Source organism: Oryctolagus cuniculus, chromosome 19 (assembly GCF_964237555.1).
Source record: "Oryctolagus cuniculus chromosome 19, mOryCun1.1, whole genome shotgun sequence".
In the NCBI taxonomy this organism is placed as follows: Eukaryota; Metazoa; Chordata; class Mammalia; order Lagomorpha; family Leporidae; genus Oryctolagus; species Oryctolagus cuniculus.
In genome coordinates, this window is record NC_091450.1 from 14529752 (window position 1) to 14549271 (window position 19520).

General features: G+C 48.1%; 1 protein-coding gene across 11 annotated transcripts in view; it reads left to right on the forward strand.

The window, feature by feature from the left end:
- The window catches only part of LOC100357058 (rho GTPase-activating protein 17), a 93053-nt gene that overhangs the window by 51227 nt on the left and 22306 nt on the right, over positions 1-19520 (forward strand). For all 11 annotated transcript variants that reach the window (XR_011384646.1, XR_011384647.1, XR_516932.4 and 8 more), the window contains exons 7-13: positions 3945-4056; positions 8979-9047; positions 9204-9285; positions 14169-14296; positions 16101-16212; positions 16474-16555; positions 18208-18288. Coding sequence is in view for 6 of the 11 variants with exons in the window: in XM_008257896.4 (XP_008256118.1) it covers positions 3945-4056; positions 8979-9047; positions 9204-9285; positions 14169-14296; positions 16101-16212; positions 16474-16555; positions 18208-18288 (666 nt within the window). In the remaining 5 variants the exon portion in view is untranslated. The remainder of the gene's footprint in view (positions 1-3944; positions 4057-8978; positions 9048-9203; positions 9286-14168; positions 14297-16100; positions 16213-16473; positions 16556-18207; positions 18289-19520) is intronic.

Sequence of the window (19520 nt, forward strand, 5' to 3'; positions counted from 1 at the left end):
ACAGCTCTGGAGGGTCCTGCGGTGTCGCAAGCCCAGTGTACTTAGAATTACGCTTCACAATCAAGAGACGTGCACGCACCAGGGAGGGACTCAGGTGAACCACGTGGCCCAGCCCAGAGGGTGGCTGACTTGTGGATCTGTCAGCGAGGAGGCCACAGAGATCCCTGGCGGGCTGCCAGCTGTGCTCTGGCCTCAGGAGTTTTTTTTAATCATTGGTGGACATGGCTTTCCACTCAGGCGGGTGAGAATTGGAAATAGGGGTGCAACCACCTCGACCCACTCATTGCTCATCCTCTGTCCCAGGGGCTGCACATCCTGCAGAGGTCCCAATAGTCTGTCCTTGAGGCTCTGCAGCCTGGATTAACTCTGCTGCTGCAGAAATGAATAGTGTGGCTGTGGCCCAGTCAAACTTGATGTGCAAAAACCAGGCAGCTTCGCTGACCCTGCCTCTGGCAGGTCTCTTGATTTATATTGCAGTTCTAGGAAGCTGAGGTGATTGGGAATCATGGTGATAGAGCGGTCATTGCTGGAGCCTTCTGCGTCAGGGACTTTGATCACAGGTTTAGGAAGTGCCTGTAACAATGCTGCATTTCCTTGTTTCTAAGATGCCAGTGGATATTAGATGCATCACTGATCTAATATCAGCTTGCTCGGCGGGAGGGGAATACCCGTCCATTACATGTGCACATCAGAGGCAGGGATTTGGGTCAGTGGTTAAGTGGCTGCTTGGGACACCTGCGTTCCACATCAGAATGCCTTGTTCGAGTCCTCGCTGTGTCGCTTCTGATCCGCCTTCCTGCTAATGCGTACCCTGGGAGGCAGCAGATGATGGCTGAAGCACTTGAACCCCTGCAACGGGACATGGGAGATCCAGATGGAGTTCTGGGCTCCTGGCTTCAGCCTGGCCCAGCCCCAGATGATGCAGGCGTTTGGGGGGTGAGCCAGTAGATGGGAAATAGCTCCCTCTGTCTCTCTCTGTTGCTCTGCTTTTCAAACAGATAAAAATAAATATGTCCAAAAAAAAAAAAATCCTGTGTGACAGAACCAGATTAGGGACTGTAGGCCACCCAGAAGTGCATTTTTGCTCAGGATAAAGAAGAATGTCTTAAAGGTTAATTCAACAAGGCTGTGTGAGTGCTTCGTCACTGGAGTTGGTTGAACAGCGTTACAGATGTTATCTGCCAGGAACTGCGTATCTGGAGTCCACGCCTCCCATAGAAGGTCTCAGCACTGCTTATTGATCTTGTACTCGTGGTCTTGTTCACTTAATCAAAATGGGTATCAGAGAACCTGAAATACTTGAATACTTAGTTTTTTTAAAAAAAGATTTATTTATTTATTTTGAAATTCAAAGTTAGAGAGGGGGAGAGACAGTGAGAAAGAGGTCTTCCGTCTGCTGGTTCATTCCCTAGATGATGGCAATGGCCAGCACTGGGCCAGGCCAGAGCCAGGAGCCAGGAGCTCTGTCTGGGTCTCCAACGTGGGTGCAGGGGCCCAAGCACTTGGACCATCTTCTGCTACTTTTTCCAGGCCATTAGCAGGGAGCTGGGTTGGAAATGGAGCATCCAAGGTACAAACCAGTGTCCATATGGGGTGCCGGCATCACAGGGAATGGCTATACCCACTATGCCAGCCCCGTGAATATTTCATCTTTACTTTTACTTATTCCTGTGCTTTTCTGTGGAGGAAAATGATGATAGCTGACCTTAGGTAGGGACCCTTAATATACCAGGTATTTTCTGCCCAGATGCATACATACATAGATATTTGTGTGTCTCCTTGACTTCTTATGCCAGTTTCACAAGGCATCCAGTGTTTGTTGTTTTACTTTTTCAGATGAAGCAGCTGAGGCGCGGAGGCTGAGTCATTAATTAGGTCACACAGCTAGTTTAGTCGGGCACGTGGGACGCTGCAGTCTGGGCTCTGCCTGCAGCGTGGCATTGCTCGTGGTGCACCTGCAGATTCCTGCGGCCTTTCTGTCGAGGAGGTGAAGTGAGTGGAACATAGCTCTGCAAGGGAACATAGCCACCTGGGAAACCTGCTAAATTGCCAGCAGGAGCCCTCATGCTGCCGTTGTTTACGATCTCTGTTTCTATCTGAAGTGTTAGGGAGCTAGCACTGTGGCACAGTGAGTTAAGCCACTACTTGGAACATTTGGCATCGCATATCTGGGTGCCTGCTCGAGTCCTGGCTGTTCCACTTAAACCCAGCTTTCTGCTAATGTTCCTAGGAAGGCAACAGCTGGTGGCCCAAATGCTTGGGTCCCTCCCACCCATGTGGGGCACTTGGATGGAGTTCCTGGCTCCTGGCTTCCTCCTGACCCAAACCTGGCTGTTGTCATTTGGGGAGTGAACAGGGGATGGAGGCATACTCTCTCGCGTGCACGCGTACCCTCTGTTTCTTCCTCTCTGGCTGTCACTCTGCCTTCCAGATAGACACACAGACATGATGTTAGGATTTTCCATGAAACGCTTTATTCTAACCTGCCCCCCTCCTATTCCTGCAATATAATCCCACCCCCTTTAAATATTTATTCATTTATTTGAAAGGCAGAGTTATAGAGAGAGAGAAAGAGAGAGAGATCTTCCATCCATTGTTTCACTCCCCAAATATCTACAATGACTGGGGCTGGGCCAGGCCGAAGCCAGGAGCCCCATCCGGGTCTCCCACGTGGTTGCAGGGGCCCAAGGACTCGGGCCATCTTCTACTGCTTTCCCAAACACATTAGTAGGGAGCTAGATCAGAAATGGAGAAACTGGAACTTGAACTGTTGCCCATATGGATGGCAGCATAGAAGGTGGTGGCTTTACCTGCTACAGCACAGCACTGCCCTCCTGCCCCAGTGGTACTTTTTTTTTTTTTTTTTTTAAGATTTACTTAGTTATTTGAAAGGCAGATTTACAGAGAGAGAAGGAGGGGGGAGGGAGGGAGAGAAAACGAGGGAAAATCTTCCGCTGCTTTCCCAGGCGCATTAGCAGGGAGCTGGATCAGAAGTGGAGCAGCTGGGACTTGAACTGGCACCCATATAGGATGCCAGCATTGCAGTGTATGGATTACACCACTGTGCCACAACACCGGCCCCAGTATGATTCTGGTTTTTTTTTTTTTTTTTTTTTTTTTTTTTTTTTTTTTTTTTTGCAGAGTGGACAGTGAGAGAGAGAGAGAGAGAGAAAAGTCTTCCTTTTGCCATTGGTTCACCCTCTAATGGCCGCCACAGCCGGCGCACCGCGCTGATCCAAAGGCAGGAGCCAGGTGCTTCTCCTGGTCTCCCATGGGGTGCAGGGCCCAAGCACTTGGGCCATCCTCCACTGTCTTCCCGGGCCACAGCAGAGAGCTGGCCTGGAAGAGGGGCAAGCGGGACAGAATCCGGCGCCCGACCAGGACTAGAACCCGGTGTGCCAGCACCCCAGGCAGAGAATTAGCCTAGTGAGCCACAGCGCCAGCCACGATTCTGTTTTAAAAAGTGCGTTCACAGTTCCATGGTTGAAGTTCTGGCTTTTCCCTGGTGAAAGGAATCACAGGTGACAGAGCTGTCATGAGGAGTCCTCCATAGCACAAGCTGGCCGTGGGGTCCACAGGGAGCATTCCAGATCAGAGCAGGAGAGAGCTGAGGGGTGCTTCATGGCAGGATTCCATGACTGGGCGCACAGGGAAGGGGTTACATGGTTTGCTTTGCAGCGCTGGATTTGTGTGAGACAAGATGTGGTCTGTGATGCTCACAGCAGACAGGTACCCACAGCGTTACGAGAGGCCTGCCAGGGGCAGCTAATTCTCTTCTTGCTTGCTTCCATCCTCGGACGCTGAGAGAGGCTGCTGTTCAGTGTACTGCTACCCATCCCAGGGAGAACACGTTTAGGGGAGGATCTCTGTCCTTAGGCCTGGCTCTACCGTGCTGTGCACATACAGCAAGTTCTCAGCTCTCGATCCCCCCTTTTGTTTTACAGGTGGAACCAAGCTCACAAATCTTCAGGAACCAACTTTCAGGGGCTTCCGTCAAAAATAGATACACTCAAGGAAGAAATGGATGAAGCTGGAAATAAAGTAGAGCAGTGCAAGGTACGAGAACTCCCTCATGAACGTGCACTTGCATCAGTCTTTTGTTTTTACAAATAGCATAAAGTTAAGTATTGGAAATTGGTTAACATTTTTTTAAAGATTTATTTATTTATTCGAAAGTCAGAGTTACACAGAGAGAGGAGAGGCAGAGAGAGAGAGAGAGAGAGAGAGAGAGAGAGGTCTTCCATCCGATGGTTCACTCCCTAATTGGCCGCCACGGCCGGAGCTGTGCCATTCCGAAACAGGAGCCAGGAGCTTCTTCCGGGTCTCCCCCGTGGGTGCAGGGGCCCAAGGACTTGAGCCATCTTCTACTGCTTTCCCAGCCCATACCAGAGAGCTGGATCAGAAGAGGAGCAGCCGGGACTAGAACCAGCGGCCATATGGCATGCTGGCACTTCAGGCCAGAGCGTTAACCCCCTGCGCCACAGTGCCAGCCCTGGAAATTGGTTAACATTTTACGTAATTCCAACAGAATACTCTTTTTTTAAAAAAGATTTATTTATTTTATTTGAAAGTCAGAATTACACAGAGAGAGAAGGAGAGGCAGAGAGCGAGAAAGAGGTCTTCCATCCGATGGTTCACTCCCCAGTTGGCTGCAACAGCCGGAGCTGCACTGATCCGAAGCCAGGAGCCAGGAGCTTCCTCCAGGTCTCCCACATGAGTGCAGGAGCCCAAGGACTTGGGCCATTTTTTACTGCTCTCCCAGGCCATTGCAGAGAGCCGGATCGGAAGTGGAGCAGCTGGGTCTTGAACCAGCGCCCGTATGGAATGCCGGCATTTCAGGGCAGGGCATTAACCCATTGTGCCACAGCACCGGCCCCCCAACAGAATCCTCTTAATAGTATTAAAAAAAATGGTTTTTCTTTTCTTTATTTTTCCGAACTACATTATAATGAGAATAAAACTTTATTTTAAAAAATTCAGGTAGGGTACTTTTAAAAGCTAGACAAAATGTTTACACTTATTTAAAATAAAAACTAGCTTAAAAAAAGGAGAAAGGGGCAGGCTTTGGTACAGTGGTTAAAATGTTGCCTGCAGTGCCCACATCCCACATCAGAGTGCCCGATTCGAGTCCTAGCTCCATTTGCAAGTCTGTCTTCCTGCCAGTGCACATCCTGCGAGGCAACAGGTGATGATGGGTCAACTGCCTGGTTCCCTGCCATCCGTGTAGGAGATGTGGATTGAGCTCCCAGCTCTTGGAATTGGACTGGCTCAGCTCTGTCTGTTGTAGACATTGGGAAGTGAACCAGCTGATGGAATATCTCCATCTCTGTCTCTCTCTGTGTGTCTTTCTGCCTTTTATTTTATTTTTAGATTTATTTATTTCTTTTGAAAGTCAGAGTTACACAGAGAGAAAAGGAGAGGCAGAGAGAAAGAGAGAGAGAGAGAGAGAGAGAGAGGTCTTCCATCTGCTGGTTCACTCCCCAAAGGGCGGCAACGGCCGGAGCTGCACCAATCCAAAGCCCTGGAACTTCTTCTGAGTCTCCCACACAGGTGCAGGGGCCCAAGGACTTGGGCCATCTTCTACTGCTTTCCCAGGCTATAGTAGAGAGCTGGATGGGAAGTGGAGCAGCCGGGACTCTCACCAGCGCTCATATGGAATGCCGGCACTGCAGGCAGCGGCCTTACCCGCTACGCCACTGTGCGGGCCCCTCTCTGCCTTTTAAATAAATGAAAATAAATTTAAAAAATTTTTAAAAGGAGATAAAAAAAAAAACCTAGCAAACAGATAAAGAAATAAAAACAATGCACCATAGCCACAAAAATAGATCAGTAGAATATTATCAGTTTTCTAACGTGAATGTACAAGATTTACTATGCTGTAAATTCGTTTTCTTATTCACTGGGAAGGGAAAGATTATTCTATAAATGTGGCTGGAACAATTGGTTTGTAATTTTGGAGAAATAAAACTGTAAGTTAAGTTCCAGATTAGTTAGATGGTTAAGTGACCTGTGAAATAGATGTCACTCCAGTGTTATTTGACGTGGTAAAGAAACAGGTCTTGTTGAGCCTTGGGATCATTGATGTAGACTTTTCCTGCTATTACTATTCATCATTGTCCAAAAATTGGTCTCTCTATTCTACTAGGTAGTATAAGAAGTATTATATTGCAGTTTTTAAGAAAGATTTATTTGGGGCCAGCACTGTGGCATAGCAGGTTAAGCTGCCACCTGCAATGCTGGCATCATATGTGGGTACCAGTTCGAGTCCCAGCTGCTCCACTTCCAATCCAGCTCCCTGCTAATGCGCATGGGAAAGCAACGGAAGTTGGCCCAAGTGCTTGGGCCCCTGCACATATGGGAGAAGTTTCCCTTGAGAGTGGTGGGAGGTTATACATGGTGGATTGATTCCTCATGTGTTTTGTAATTTTGTGTTGTGAACTCATTTTAAGAAGGGCATTATCTCTGGGATTCCTGGGGATTGAGAATAAGTCTACCCAGAGAGTAATACTAATCCAGTTTCATTTCAAAGTCAACTTTCTCAGTTTAGGGCTTCCCAAACCACAAGTATGGTAAATTCAGATTTCAACCTCTGAGAAAAGCAGCCCTATGTTTGTGAAGTCTCATGATCACTGTGAGTTCCTGTTGTTGTTTTAAGCATTTTAAAAAATGTGGGGCCAGCATTGTGGCACAGCAGGTTAAGCCTCTGCCTGAAGTGCTATATCCAAGTGCTAGTTGGAGTCCCAGCTGCTCCACTTCCCATCCAGCTCCCTGCTATTGCACCTGGGAAAGCAGAAAATCGCCCCAACTACTTGAGCACCAGCCACCCACAGGGGAGACCTGGATGGAATTTCAGGCTCCTGGCTTTGGCCTGGCCAGCCTCAGCTATGGCAGCCATTTGGGGAATAAACGTGTGGATGGGAGATCTCTCTCTGTCTTTCCTTCTCTTTGTCATTCTGCCTTTCAAATGAATAAAATCAATTTTAAAAAGTTTTTTTTTTTTTTTACCTTTCATTGAATGGCAAAGTGAGTATTAGAGATATATCCATCTATCTGTAAAAAGATGCAGACATATGTCTTCCTTTGTGTGTGTGTGTATAATATATATATAGATAAAGATTTTCTAATATATATAGGAATTCATATATTTGTACAAAGATTGAAAATACATGTCCAATTGCCTGTTGTGTTACTTTTCAAAAAGTTACTTAATTTTTTATTATAAGCAATTAATTTATATTAGTTAAAATATTAAGAAATATAAAATAGATGGAGTGCCTGATTTCAGTACCAGCAGCAGCTCCTGACCCCAGCTTCATGCTAATGCAGGCGGTGATGATGGCTCCAGTACTTGGGTCTCTGATACCCACATGGAAGATGTGAATTGAGTTCCTGGCCCTGGTCTGGGCCCATTGCAGGGATTTGGGGGATGACCCAGCAGATGGAAGCCTTCACATCGGATATGTCTGTCTCTGTTGCTCTGTCTCTGCCTCTTGAATGAATAAATGAATGAAACTTACGAAAATGTTATTGCAAAAAAAGAGAACAGTATATAGTGAAGTCTTCCACTTTTGTTCTCCTAATTTCCATTTCTCACAACAGTAACTACTGTCACTAATATTTTGTTTTTCTTCCAGACATATTTTTGCATATGTATAACAAAAAATGCAATATTTTTCCTCTCCTTTTTAAAAAAAATATTTACTTGAGGCCGGCGCCGCGGCTCACTAGGCTAATCCTCCACCTAGCGGCGCCAGCACACCGGGTTCTAGTCCCAGTCGGGGCGCCGGATTCTGTCCCGGTTGCCCCTCTTCCAGGCCAGCCCTCTGCTGTGGCCAGGGAGTGCAGTGGAGGATGACCCAGGTGCTTGGGCCCTGCACCCCATGGGAGACCAGGAAAATCACCTGGCTCCTGGCTCCTGCCATCGGATCAGCGTGGTGCGCCGGCCGCAGCGCGCCGGCCACGGCGGCCATTGGAGGGTGAACCAACGGCAAAGGAAGACCTTTCTCTCTGTCCACTCTGCCTGTCAAAAAAAAAAAAAAAAAAAAAATTTGCTTGAGAGGTAGAAACACACACACACACACACACACACTGGTTCACTTCCTAGATGCCTGCAATGGTCAGAGCTGGGCCAGATCTAAAGCCAGAAGCTTAGACGCCAGTCCAGATCTGCAGTGTGGGAGGCAGAACCCTAATTACCTGAGCTATCGCCACGGTTTACATTAGCAGGAAGCTGGAGTCAGTAGCTCGGGGTGGGTAAGGAACCCAGGCACTCCAGTATGGGACATGGGTATCCCAGCTGGCGACTTTAGCTACCAGGCCAAGCATCAGCCCCTGCTTCTCCTTTTTTTTTTATCGCCCCAAAGGTCATATATCATGAGTACTGTTCTATACTTTGCTTCTTGGTATATTAACAATGTATCCTGGAGATATTTCCATGTTAATCCCTAATAAGTTCTGGTTCTTTGTTATTCTAATATATGACTGCACCCATCAGTTGGTAGATGTTTAATCTGTGGCTGTTTCTATTACCTTTTTTTTTTTTTTAGAGATTTATTTATTTGAAAGGCAGAGTTACAGAGAGGCAGAGAGAGAGAGAGAGGGAGAGAGGTCTTCCATCTGCTGGTTTACTCCCCATATGGCTGCAACGGCCGGAGCTGTGCCCAATCCAAAGCCAGGAGCCAGGAGCTTCTCCTGGGTCTCCCATGTGGGTGCAGGGGTCCAAAGATTTGGGTCATCTTCCACTGCTTTCCCAGGTCACATCAGAGAACTGGATCAAAAGTGGAGCAAACAGGACTTTGAACTGGCGCCCACATGGGATGCTGGCACTACAGGCAGCGGCTTGACCCACTGCGCCATAGCGCCGGCCCCTCCATTACTTTCTGATCTCAGAGCTCACAGAGGTTATAACAGAGATTATAGTTAATGCCTTTTTCTCTTGCTGCTTCTCCTGTGACATATCTGCTCTTCACTTACCCCAGGATCAGCTTGCAGCAGACATGTACAGCTTCATGGCCAGAGAGGGGGAGTACGGCAAGTTCTTTGTTACGGTAAGCACCTTCCCTTGGTAAATGCTAGCACACTGTAAAATTGAGTCATTTTAGCTTTTTTGCAAAAAAAATTCATTTTTAGTTTTGCTCAGCGTTGTGTGTGTGTCCATCCGATGCTAACGTTACTTTTGTTTTTGAATGTGGGTCTGTTCTCAGTTATTAGAAGCCCAAGCAGATTACCATAGAAAAGCATTAGCAGTCTTAGAAAAGGCCCTTCCCGAAATGCGAGCCCATCAAGGTAATGTAACCCGCGTGCTGGCCGATGCCTCCTCCTCGCCTCCGCGCCTTCTGCCTCTCTTCTTCTTCCCCTGACTCCTTTGCATGCATTTCCTTTGGATAAAGTCTCTCTGCCTGGGAGGGCTCTATGTCCCAGCATAATTTGGTCTTTCTTGCCGCATTCTCTAATTTCTTCCCAACCCAAATTAACATACTAATGGAACGTTTGCAGTTCTTCTGAAACCTTCAGCTGAAGGCCCCTTTGGGGAGTGTCTTTTTTTCTGTCTTCCAGGGACTGAAATTTGTAGCACCTAATTATCCTTGGGCAGATCACTTATTTGTTCCATAGTGCTCAATTCTGGTCCTGTGATTTCAAAAGCATCAGTTCTAGGGAAAATACTGTGGACTTCCCCAAAGAGAAATGTCACCTAATAAGTGGGACTGCCTTGTAAAATCATGAACGCTTGTTTGTCTTCACCTAGAGCTCTTGTCCTTATCAGCACTAATCTTTGTCAACTGTGTTGCAGATTTTATCCATGAGTTGTGAGTGGACTGGACTTCCCACTGATGCCTAGTTTTAAGTGGATGTGCAAAGCATTTTTTTTTCTTTCTCCCTAAAGCTTTTGATTCTACCTGTCTCTGGTTTATCATCACTTACCAGCAGAGATAAGCAAAATTGTTAAAGCAGAACTTGCTCTGTTATCTTTAGTGCTATTGCTACTTGACTTGTGGTGTAGACCTGACATTGGAGCTTAGGTTCCCCCTGTGGAATCTGGACCTTGGGCTGAGAGGGGTCAGGCCAAGTGTGGAGTGTGACGACTGTGTGACTGGGAAAGCCAGTGGGCAGGTGGGTGGGTGTGCATATGCACATACGTGGCGTCCTCAGGAATGCTGCTCCTTCTGTCCCAAATGTTAGGAGATCCTAACAGCATCTGGCTTTGTGCCTGAACATTGTTGAAGTAGGGAATTAGAAACTCCTCTCTCTTGCCTGATCCCATAGCCAGGTCTTCAGCAGTCTCATGTGCACTGTCTGATCTCCTCAGCCAGTCATCACTGGACAAGTTGTCCTTGTTTCTTAAATGATCCAGTTTCTCAGTTCATGGATGATGGTGTTGAGTCACAGTGCAAAGGAATGAAACTTCTGGCCAGCGTCCAGCCTTCCAAAGAACTGACACCAAGAGCATGAGTTTATGAGACACCTGTTGAAGGCTGGGCCCTGCATGGGACAAAATAGCAGACATCATCCTTTTATGGGCTCAAAGTCTGACTTGGAAGAATTGCCTAACAAGCACAAAAAAGAGAAGATTGGATTTCTCCCTCCCTCCCTCTCTCTCTTTCCCTCCCTCCCTCCCTCCCTCCCTCTTTCTCTCCCTCCCTCTCTCTCTTTCTCTCCTTCCCTCTGTCCCTCCTTCCCTCTCTCTCTCTCTTTCTCAAACATTTATTTGTTTGAAAGAGTGCAGAGAGAAGGGGAGGGACAGAAAGGTCTTCTTATCTGTTGGTTCACTACCCAAATATCCACACCTGTCAGACCTAGGCCAGGCTGAAGCCAGCAGCTCCGTCCACGTCTCCCATGTTGGTGGCAGGGGCTCAAGCACTTTGAGACATCCTGCACTGTTTTCCCAGATGCATCAGCAGGGATCTGGATTGGAAGCAGAGCAGTGGGACTCGAATCAGAGCTCTTATACAGGATGCCGGCATCACAGGTGGTGGATTAACCCACTGTGCCACAAAGCCAGCGCCAAGATGGGATTTCTTAAGCTGTCCTTCTTTGTGAAAAAATCCCCATCCTATTTCCCCCTGTTTTTCCTAGAGAAAGAAATATGTTAGAAAGTCATGGTGGGCAGGGAAGATTTAGGATGGAACAGGAAAAGCTGGAATGTGGGGAGGCAGCAGTGGAGGAAGTGTGGCCCATGTCTCTTTCTAAGGTCCCCCCCCTTCCCCAAGATTCTCAGTTCCACCTCCTCTTTTGTCCTCCTGGTTTTCAGAAAGATTCTGGGTGCCCTTGCTATAGGGAAAACGTGGGACTTGACCCTACGGCCCCTGTGCCCCTGGGGACTCACTCACCTTTGCTTCTCTGGCCGGCTCCATCTTCTTAACCCCTCCCACTCCTTAACCCTTTGTAGACTGCTTGGTTCCCCCAGTCACTCTGCTGTCTCAAAGCAAACACAACACTTTATAAATCCCACAGGACCAGCAGCATCCTGTCGGGGCCCGGTGTTTGGCAAGGCCTGGGCCAGCACTTCCTTGTTAATGTCTCCTCCTCTCATTCGATGGTCCTCATTTTGTGTGGGGACTCTGATGTCTCCCTGTCAGCCCCTGGCCTGGAGGCCAGCCTTTTCTGAGGTCTTGTGCTTGCTCCTGTCTTCTTGCTCTTCCTTCGCGTTGACATCCTCGCCTCGCACCTGCATCCTGTGCCTGCAGCCTCTTGAGCGTCAGCCTGATGATGACAGGCGCTCACCTTAAGCACCAGGACTCTGAGGAAGCACCTGGCCCCTCCCCAACTCAAACTGCCCCTCGCTCTCTCCTTGGCTCCCCAACACCAGCTCTCCACACCATCCAGCTTTGAAACCTTGGAGCCTTCCTCCCTCATCGCCTGTCACTGGACTCCCACTGTCCCCTGTGCCGCGCTGTCTTCACCTGTGTGCGAGCTGTGGGATAAAATGTGCATGCCCAGCCCCATGACGCCTGGTCTTTCCCCAGCTGCTGCCCTCCACAAGATGTGCTGGGCTGTTTCTTGACCTCTTTTCTCCTGTTCCTGATGGGAACCTCCTCTGAGATCACTGCCTTTGAGAAGGCTTCTCTCACAGCTGAAGCCAGCTTTGTCGCCTGAGTTGCTGTAGCCTTTATGGCTTACACCAGAAGGCCTATCTTGTTAAGCAAATTATTTAAAACAAAACAAACAAAAAAAAAAAACCAGTAGTTGCCATCATTTAAAATGTGTTAATCCAGGTATCTGACTCCTTTTGAAAATTCAGGTCTGGTGACACTGAGTGTGCGGTGCTGGGGAGCAGCTGTCACAGTGACAGCCGTGCACGCCCCATGCTGACTTCTGAGCTGTGTTGCTTACCTGGCCCCTGTTTGCGACCCTGTCTATACCATTGACCTCCGTGACTTAGCAGATACGTCTCGTCTTGTTCATCGCTGTTCCGTGTTCACCTGTATGTCTTGTATTTTCTTCACAATTTGATTGCTGTCATCCTGAGGGCAGGGCATCTCCATGGACTTTGTTGTGGGCCTACCGCCTCGCCTGGCACTTGTAGGTCTGTTATTAGAGGGGCCAGTGCTGGAGGCGGGGTTTGCCTTAGGCCCTGTCTCTAGGTCAGTGATTCTTACAGGCACCCTCCGCCAACATTACACCAAGGTGAGGGGTAGGCACACACTTCAGTGTTAACTAGAAGGTTCTAGCAGAGGTGCAGCAGGTGGTGGAGGCAGTGGCAGGTGGCAGGTGAGAATTCCCCCTGATGATTGCTATATCCCCTAGAGTAAGAGTGGTGTAGCCTTATCAGCCTTGGTTTAGAGAATCACTGCTTTTAATCAGAGGGACAGAGTATTCCAGGTAAGATCTGACCTCCAAGAGAACTGTCAGAGTTCTGTCTTCTGGAAAGGCCCAGAAAAAAAAAAAAATGAATTCTTTATTTTTTCCATTAGAAATTCCCCTGGACCAGGGCTGGGGCCAGGCCAGAGACTGGAGGGCCCCGACTGCCCCGCGCGGCTGGTGGCTGCTCCTCCTTTCAGCCCACTGCCTCCCTTCCCCCTCTTGATTTTCCCATCCATTACTAACGTTGCCGCAGCTCTGGGGCCTGTGGCATTTCGTTCTTCTTCCTTCCCCTCTGTGCAGATTCCATTATAGGCCGTGTGCCCCATGGAGATGGGAGAGTGTGAAGAGGGTGCCCTAGGCTCACTAGCGCCTCCTTCAGTCCTCCCTTCAAATAGCACAGCGGCAAAAGGACAGGCAGGTGTTAAAGGTGCTGAGAAGACGTGCGCCCCCTGGTGTTGGGCAGGGTGAAGGGCATCTCCCCGAGTATCTGTCACCTGCTAGTTTTCCCTCCTGTGCTTCTCTGCATCTCAGCTCCTGCAAGCAGGCCACACCCAGCAACGCCACCTGCGCTCAGCTCCTAGGTCCATTTTCTAGACGTTTCTTTTGTTTTCCCGCTTTCTTGTATATATTTCTGCTAAGCCGCCTCAGATCTTTTGTGGCATAAAGCAGGGCCTAAGACAGGAAAATGCTATGAGAATAGTGCTCTTGCTGTCAGCCCAGCTTTCAGCGTAATGTGCCGTGGGGCTGTAGCTGCTGCGTTGTTTTTTTTTTTTTTTTCTCCCACTCAACGAGTTTTGGACCTGTGTAGGGATGCAGCATTCTGATGTGCTGCATGTCGTGGAGATGTGGCATCCAGCACCCGGTGACCTGGGCCAGCTCCAGCCCCGGAGGACAGATGCTTGGCTTGTGTCCGAGATTTTAGGGGACGGTTTCCATTTTCACAATGAAGGAGCCTATTTCGTGTCCTCCAGCTAGAAGGTCGGTGCTGCTCTGCATGGCTAAGATAAATTTCAAGGAACACGGTGTGCTCAGGTGTATCCTCATTTTAACACAAAGCAGCCAACCTGGTACATGTCAGTGTCATGTGACGCCTGTGCAGGCGCACTGTGGAAGCCCCTACTGGACAGCTCCTGTTGGGTACTGCATAGTCATGCTCAGGGCTTGCATTCCACCGGTAACTGCCCCAGCCTAGCACATACTTTGTGCTCCAGTAAATGGTACATGAAAGTGAATAGAGCAGGTGTTCCCCTTTTCCCAACCCTCAGCTGCCGGTCTGCTGGAAAAGTCCCCTGTGGTAGCTGGGGGAGAAAACTGCTTGGTGAGGCCGGATGTTGTCGGGTGTCTGACTGAACGCTTTGCCGCTCTAGATAAGTGGGCGGAAAAGCCCGCCTTCGGGACTCCCCTGGAGGAACACCTGAAGCGCAGCGGGCGCGAGATCGCGCTGCCCATCGAAGCCTGCGTCATGCTGCTCCTGGAGACGGGCATGAAGGAGGAGGTGAGCGGCGCCTCGGGGCCCTGCGAACCCAGCCTCCCTGCCTCTCCTCCGCCCGATTGCCACGCCCCACTCCCTGGCCTCGCCTTGTGTGTTGTAGACCAGAGCCTTGTGTATTTGGTCAGCATGCCCTGCATTTTTTTTTAAAGATTTATTTATTTATTTGAAAGTCAGAATTACACAGATAAAGAAGGAGAGGCAGAGAAAGAAAGAGAGAGAGGTCTTCCATTGCTGGTTCACTCCCGAATTGGTCACAATGGCTGGAACTGAGTCAATCTGAAGCCAGGGGCCAGGAGCCTCTTCCAGGTCTCCCACGTGGGTGCAGGGGCCCAAGGACTTGGGCCAGCTTCTTCTCCTTTCCCAGGCCACAGCAGAGAGCTGGATCGGAAGTGGAGCAGCCGGGACTCGAACCAGTGCCCATATGGGATGCCGGCACTGCAGGTGGCAGCTTCACCTGCTACGCCACAGTGCTGGCCCCTGTGCCCTGCGTTTTAAATGGAGACCCGATGTTGCATCTGTCTGTCTATAAAGGAATCAGGGGTTTCTCAGAGCAGCATTTGCCTTTCCTACTGGCAGAGGTGCACACTGACTCGCTTTTGTTCTGGTTGTTTCCTTTGGAACTGCTTGTGGCTTGCAGCAGTGGATTTCATCACGCACCCGTGGACCAGCGATGCCAGGAGCTTTAGCCTCAGAAGCAGGCATCTTACGTTTGTGTACTGCTGAGCGAGAAGGGAGCATCTACAGACTTGGTTTTATGGGAGGATTTTTACCGAAAACAAATGCCAAGGAACCGATCAGGGACATTGTCATTACTTTTCTTGTATAGGTAGGAAGTCAGCAGGCAGGGGGTTCTTGCTGGAATCAAAATATGAGTATATTTTTCTTTTTAAAGTTTTCTGTTTATTTGAAAGGCAGAGGGAAAGAGACATCTTCTGTCCACTGGTTCACTCCCTAAATGCCCACCACAGTTAGAGCTGAGCCAGACTGAAGCTAGGAGCCTGGAACTCAATCACTGTCTCGCACCTGGGTGGCAAGGCCCCTAGCTACGTGAGCCATCACCTGCTGCCTCCCCTGGGTGCACACTAGCAGAAAGATGGAATTGGGAGCAGATTCAGGACTTGAACCCAGGTACTGCAGTACGGGATGCAGGTATCCGAAGTGGTGTCCTAACCACTAGGCCGTATGCCTGTCTCAGTTAAAAAAAAAAAAAATCCTAAAGAAAACTCTGTGGTGGTCAATCTTAGGAAAACATAAACCTTCCAGAAGTAAAAAGAAAGCAATAATTAGATTTCCAATAGGCACATGAGAGGTAACATTGGTTAAAAGTGGACTTCCAGGGCAGGCATTTGGCTTAGTTGTTAAAACACCTGTGTCCCTTATCAGAGTGCCCAGGTGTGATGCTTGCCTCCAGCTTCTGACTCCAGCTCCGTGCTAATGTAAGCCTGAAAGGCAGTGGCGGTGACTCGAGTAGAGGGGTTCTTGCCATCCACATGGGAGACCTGCATTGAATTCCCAGCTCCTCGCTGTGGCCTGGCCCAGTCCTGGCCGTTGCAAGCATTTGGAGAGTGAACTAACCTATGGGAGGACTTTCTGTCTCCCTATCAAATAAAAAAATGTTTAAATAACTTTCCGGAAACACGGACTGCTCTCAGCCTTTGTCACTGTGGGTGTGTGCTCGGTGCTCTTCATCCCTCCTGCCGGCCCTGTGACATTGCTGTCACAGATACGGAGGTGTGCTGAGGTCAGGGTGAGGCTGGGGGTCCCTGCCAACTTGGGCTTGATGCTGATGGCCTTTTCTTGTCTTTAGGGCCTTTTCCGAATTGGGGCTGGGGCCTCCAAGTTAAAGAAACTGAAAGCTGCTTTAGACTGTTCTACTTCTCACCTGGACGAATTCTATTCGGACCCCCATGCTGTAGCAGGTGAGCTCCAAGGAGTACCTGCAAATTGAGTCGCCCCCAAAGTCCCCCCAAATCCAGATCCACCTGGAGAAGTGGTATGTCAGAAGATGGCCTACAGGCTAATTTTATTTTCTATTGCTCTCGGTATATTTTTGCAGTTTTCTGAGTGTTTCATTCTCTAGTGGCTGCTGTCAAATCATGACTTCTTCAGTGTACCTTGAACGATTGTACTTGAGATCAATGAATTTGTAAAATGGTCAAAGAGAGTGTCAATGATTTCAGGTGCTTTGAAGTCCTATTTGCGCGAATTGCCGGAACCTTTGATGACTTTTAATTTGTATGAAGAATGGACGCAAGTTGCAAGGTAAGTTCACAGTGAAAGGAAATGAGGTCATATTGTACCCCATATCTAAGACATTTTGGTTTTTGGGATCATAAAATAGCATCGAAGTAGCATACTTGTTGAATATTATGTGCCCCTGTCCTTATTTGTATTTAGAGTGAGTGAATATATTGATTTCCAGTAATGTAGAAAAGTCACTATTTATGCACTGATTTGAATTCATGATCAACCTGGTTGAAGACAGAGTGGTGCCCCCATCAGTGGACTGGACAGAGCCTGTAACTGAAGACAAGTGTCCTCCTGACCAGGGACAGTGTGCCTGCAGAGCAGCTTGCGTGGTGGGGACATCATCAGTAATAATAGTTGATGTTTACTGAGCACTGATTATGTGCTAAATACTGCGCTCATCTTCATCCTCAGTAGCTCTTGTAACCCTTACTTAATACAATAAATGGCAGGCGTTCTTGTGCTCATTTGACAGATAAGGAAGCTGAGGCTTGGCAAGGAACAGGGCCAGGCTTGTGGCAAGTACTTGGCAGGGCTGGAGGTCAGAGCCCTTTGCCTCCATCCGCAGCTGTGGTCTCTCTAGAAGGAGTTGGCTTTAAACAGGGCATTCTTATTTAAAAAGTGGTTGAGGCTTCTCTCCAGCCAGCCTCCTTGTTGCCTTTTCCTCGTAGTTCTGACTCATTTCCTCCCTGAGGTGCCTAACGCCTCACCCCTAAGGGAAGAGGAACTTATCTAACCTCCGCTCCCATCCCTCCCCATATGACAGGCTGTAGTGAGCCACCCGTGGTCTGTTCTCACCGGTGACTGTGGTGGGGCCTGTGTCCATCCCAGGTGTTTGCCTTCGAGCTTTTCTCTGTAACTGTGGAATTGAGTTTCTTTGTCCCTGGTAGGTGGTAAAGTTTTTAAGTTCAAAGACAAGCTCTTGGTCATCATTGTATCCCTGGGAACCCAGTCTGGGGCCCAGCCTGCTGTCTTTACTGATGTTTATGAGACTGAATTAAATGGAACCCAGCAGTCTGCGTCAGGAAGAGAAGAACCATGGGATTTCTTTCCATGGGTAGCCTCCTTCACGCGTAACCTTAACTCCTCTCTGCTCTGAACTCTTCCCTGTGAGAAAACTAACTTGGAAGAGAAGGTGTCTGGTGTAGTGATTGTTCAGTTGAGCAATGTCGGCATGGGCCTACATCCCAGTGACTCATCATTGGCCCCTAGAATAAAATGACGTTGGGCCTCTGTCTGCAGCTTTGCCAAACAGCTCAGTTCTAGAGGACGTTTCGAGTCCAAAGCTGTGTCTTGCTGTCAGCGCCCAGCACTCTGCCCCTAGTGGGCTCTCAGCTCGGCTGCCTCCGTTTTCTGTGTCTGCAAGTTCATGTGTTGACGTGGCGCAGTCCAAGAGCTCCTGGGCCTACTGCGTTGCAGGAACGGGCCTCTTCATCTGAAACCTCTGAGCTGCCTTGAGAGCAAGGCAGGACTCCCGGGTGCCTGGCTGCACGTGGGAGAGGGGGATCTGGACTCTCTGGAACCAGAGAGCTACGCGTGCATTCTGTAGACAGAATTCACTGCACGTGTTGTCTCTGCGTGGCTCACTGTTCTTACCGCCAGTCAACACAGGTGCAACTGATATGTGTTCTGCTGTGTTGTTATGCATAAAACATTTTTGTTCTCAGTGTGCAGGATCAAGACAAAAAGCTTCAAGATTTGTGGAGAACGTGTCAGAAGTTACCACCACAAAATTTTGTCAACTTTAGGTATGTATGATTGGCATTCTGTCAGTTAAGCAACCAAGTTCAGTGACTGTGGAGGGAAGAAATATTTAACCCCCAACTGAGATGCCACCTAACTCAAGTAAACCTGGCACATGAAAAATGCTTTGGAGAGCAACTTGGGGCAGCTGAGTCTGGGATTTGATATTGTTGTGATGCACCTGAGGCGTCCGTGTCATGTCTGGGCTAAGTACATAGGTTGTCTTAACTATTTTTTACCACTGCAGCTATCAGCAAAATAATTATGAAAAGTTGGGGTGACTCTGTTAGGTTTGGAATCTAAGCTGTCCATTGTGTAAAAGACAAAATTAACAATCGCACATTCTGTAATATCTTTCATAGGTGTTAATTTATTTTAAATAGGTCATGAACATTTTACTACACACAATTACAAAAAAGATACTATGTGTTACTTTAGGGCAAGTGGGGAGAAGGTACCTTTTTTTCTGCCAAGGGCCATTTGGATATTTGTAGCATCATCCATGGGCCATCCAAAATGATCAACTTAAAAATCAGCCTGCTAGAGATTTACTGAATTTGAAGTACCGCCTTTGGTTGCATTGCAAGGGTCAGACCAAATGAATCTGTGGGCTTCACACAGCCCACGGCCAAGATTCTCTTCACCCCTGCTTTATGGAAGAATTATACTCCTAAGAAAATTGACTATGGAACAGACTTCTAGAACCAAACTCTGTTCTCCCTTTGACTTAAAATGTAGGTTTGAGTACATGTAGCAAAAAGGGAGAGATCATTTATGACCAAAAACAACATTCTAAGAGGACGTGGTCAGAGGCCACAAATACTTTGCCGGTGATGCACTGGGATGTTATTTGACCTTCAAGTCTCAGGCTGATCACTAAGCATATATCCCATTTTAATGCCTAAAATATCAACCTTGCCTTATGAATAGGTTGGAGTTTATAATAAACACACTTAGTTTAGAATCTCAGATGTGGTGGAAACTGAAGTATAATTTCTAGTGTTTTTGTAAGTTTTTACTTTTATGCTGTTGTACTTAGATAAGGGATCCTAAGCAAGTTTTTGGAACATACATATTACGAAAAAATATACTTGGATTTCAGATTTTCTGTGTACCAAAATAAATTAATAATGCCATTTGCCATGTACTTTTTTAAGTACCCTTGTATGAAAGAATATATGTGGTAAATTGGATATTCTCATAATACAGCATCAATCATGTTCAAGTACAGGCTTCT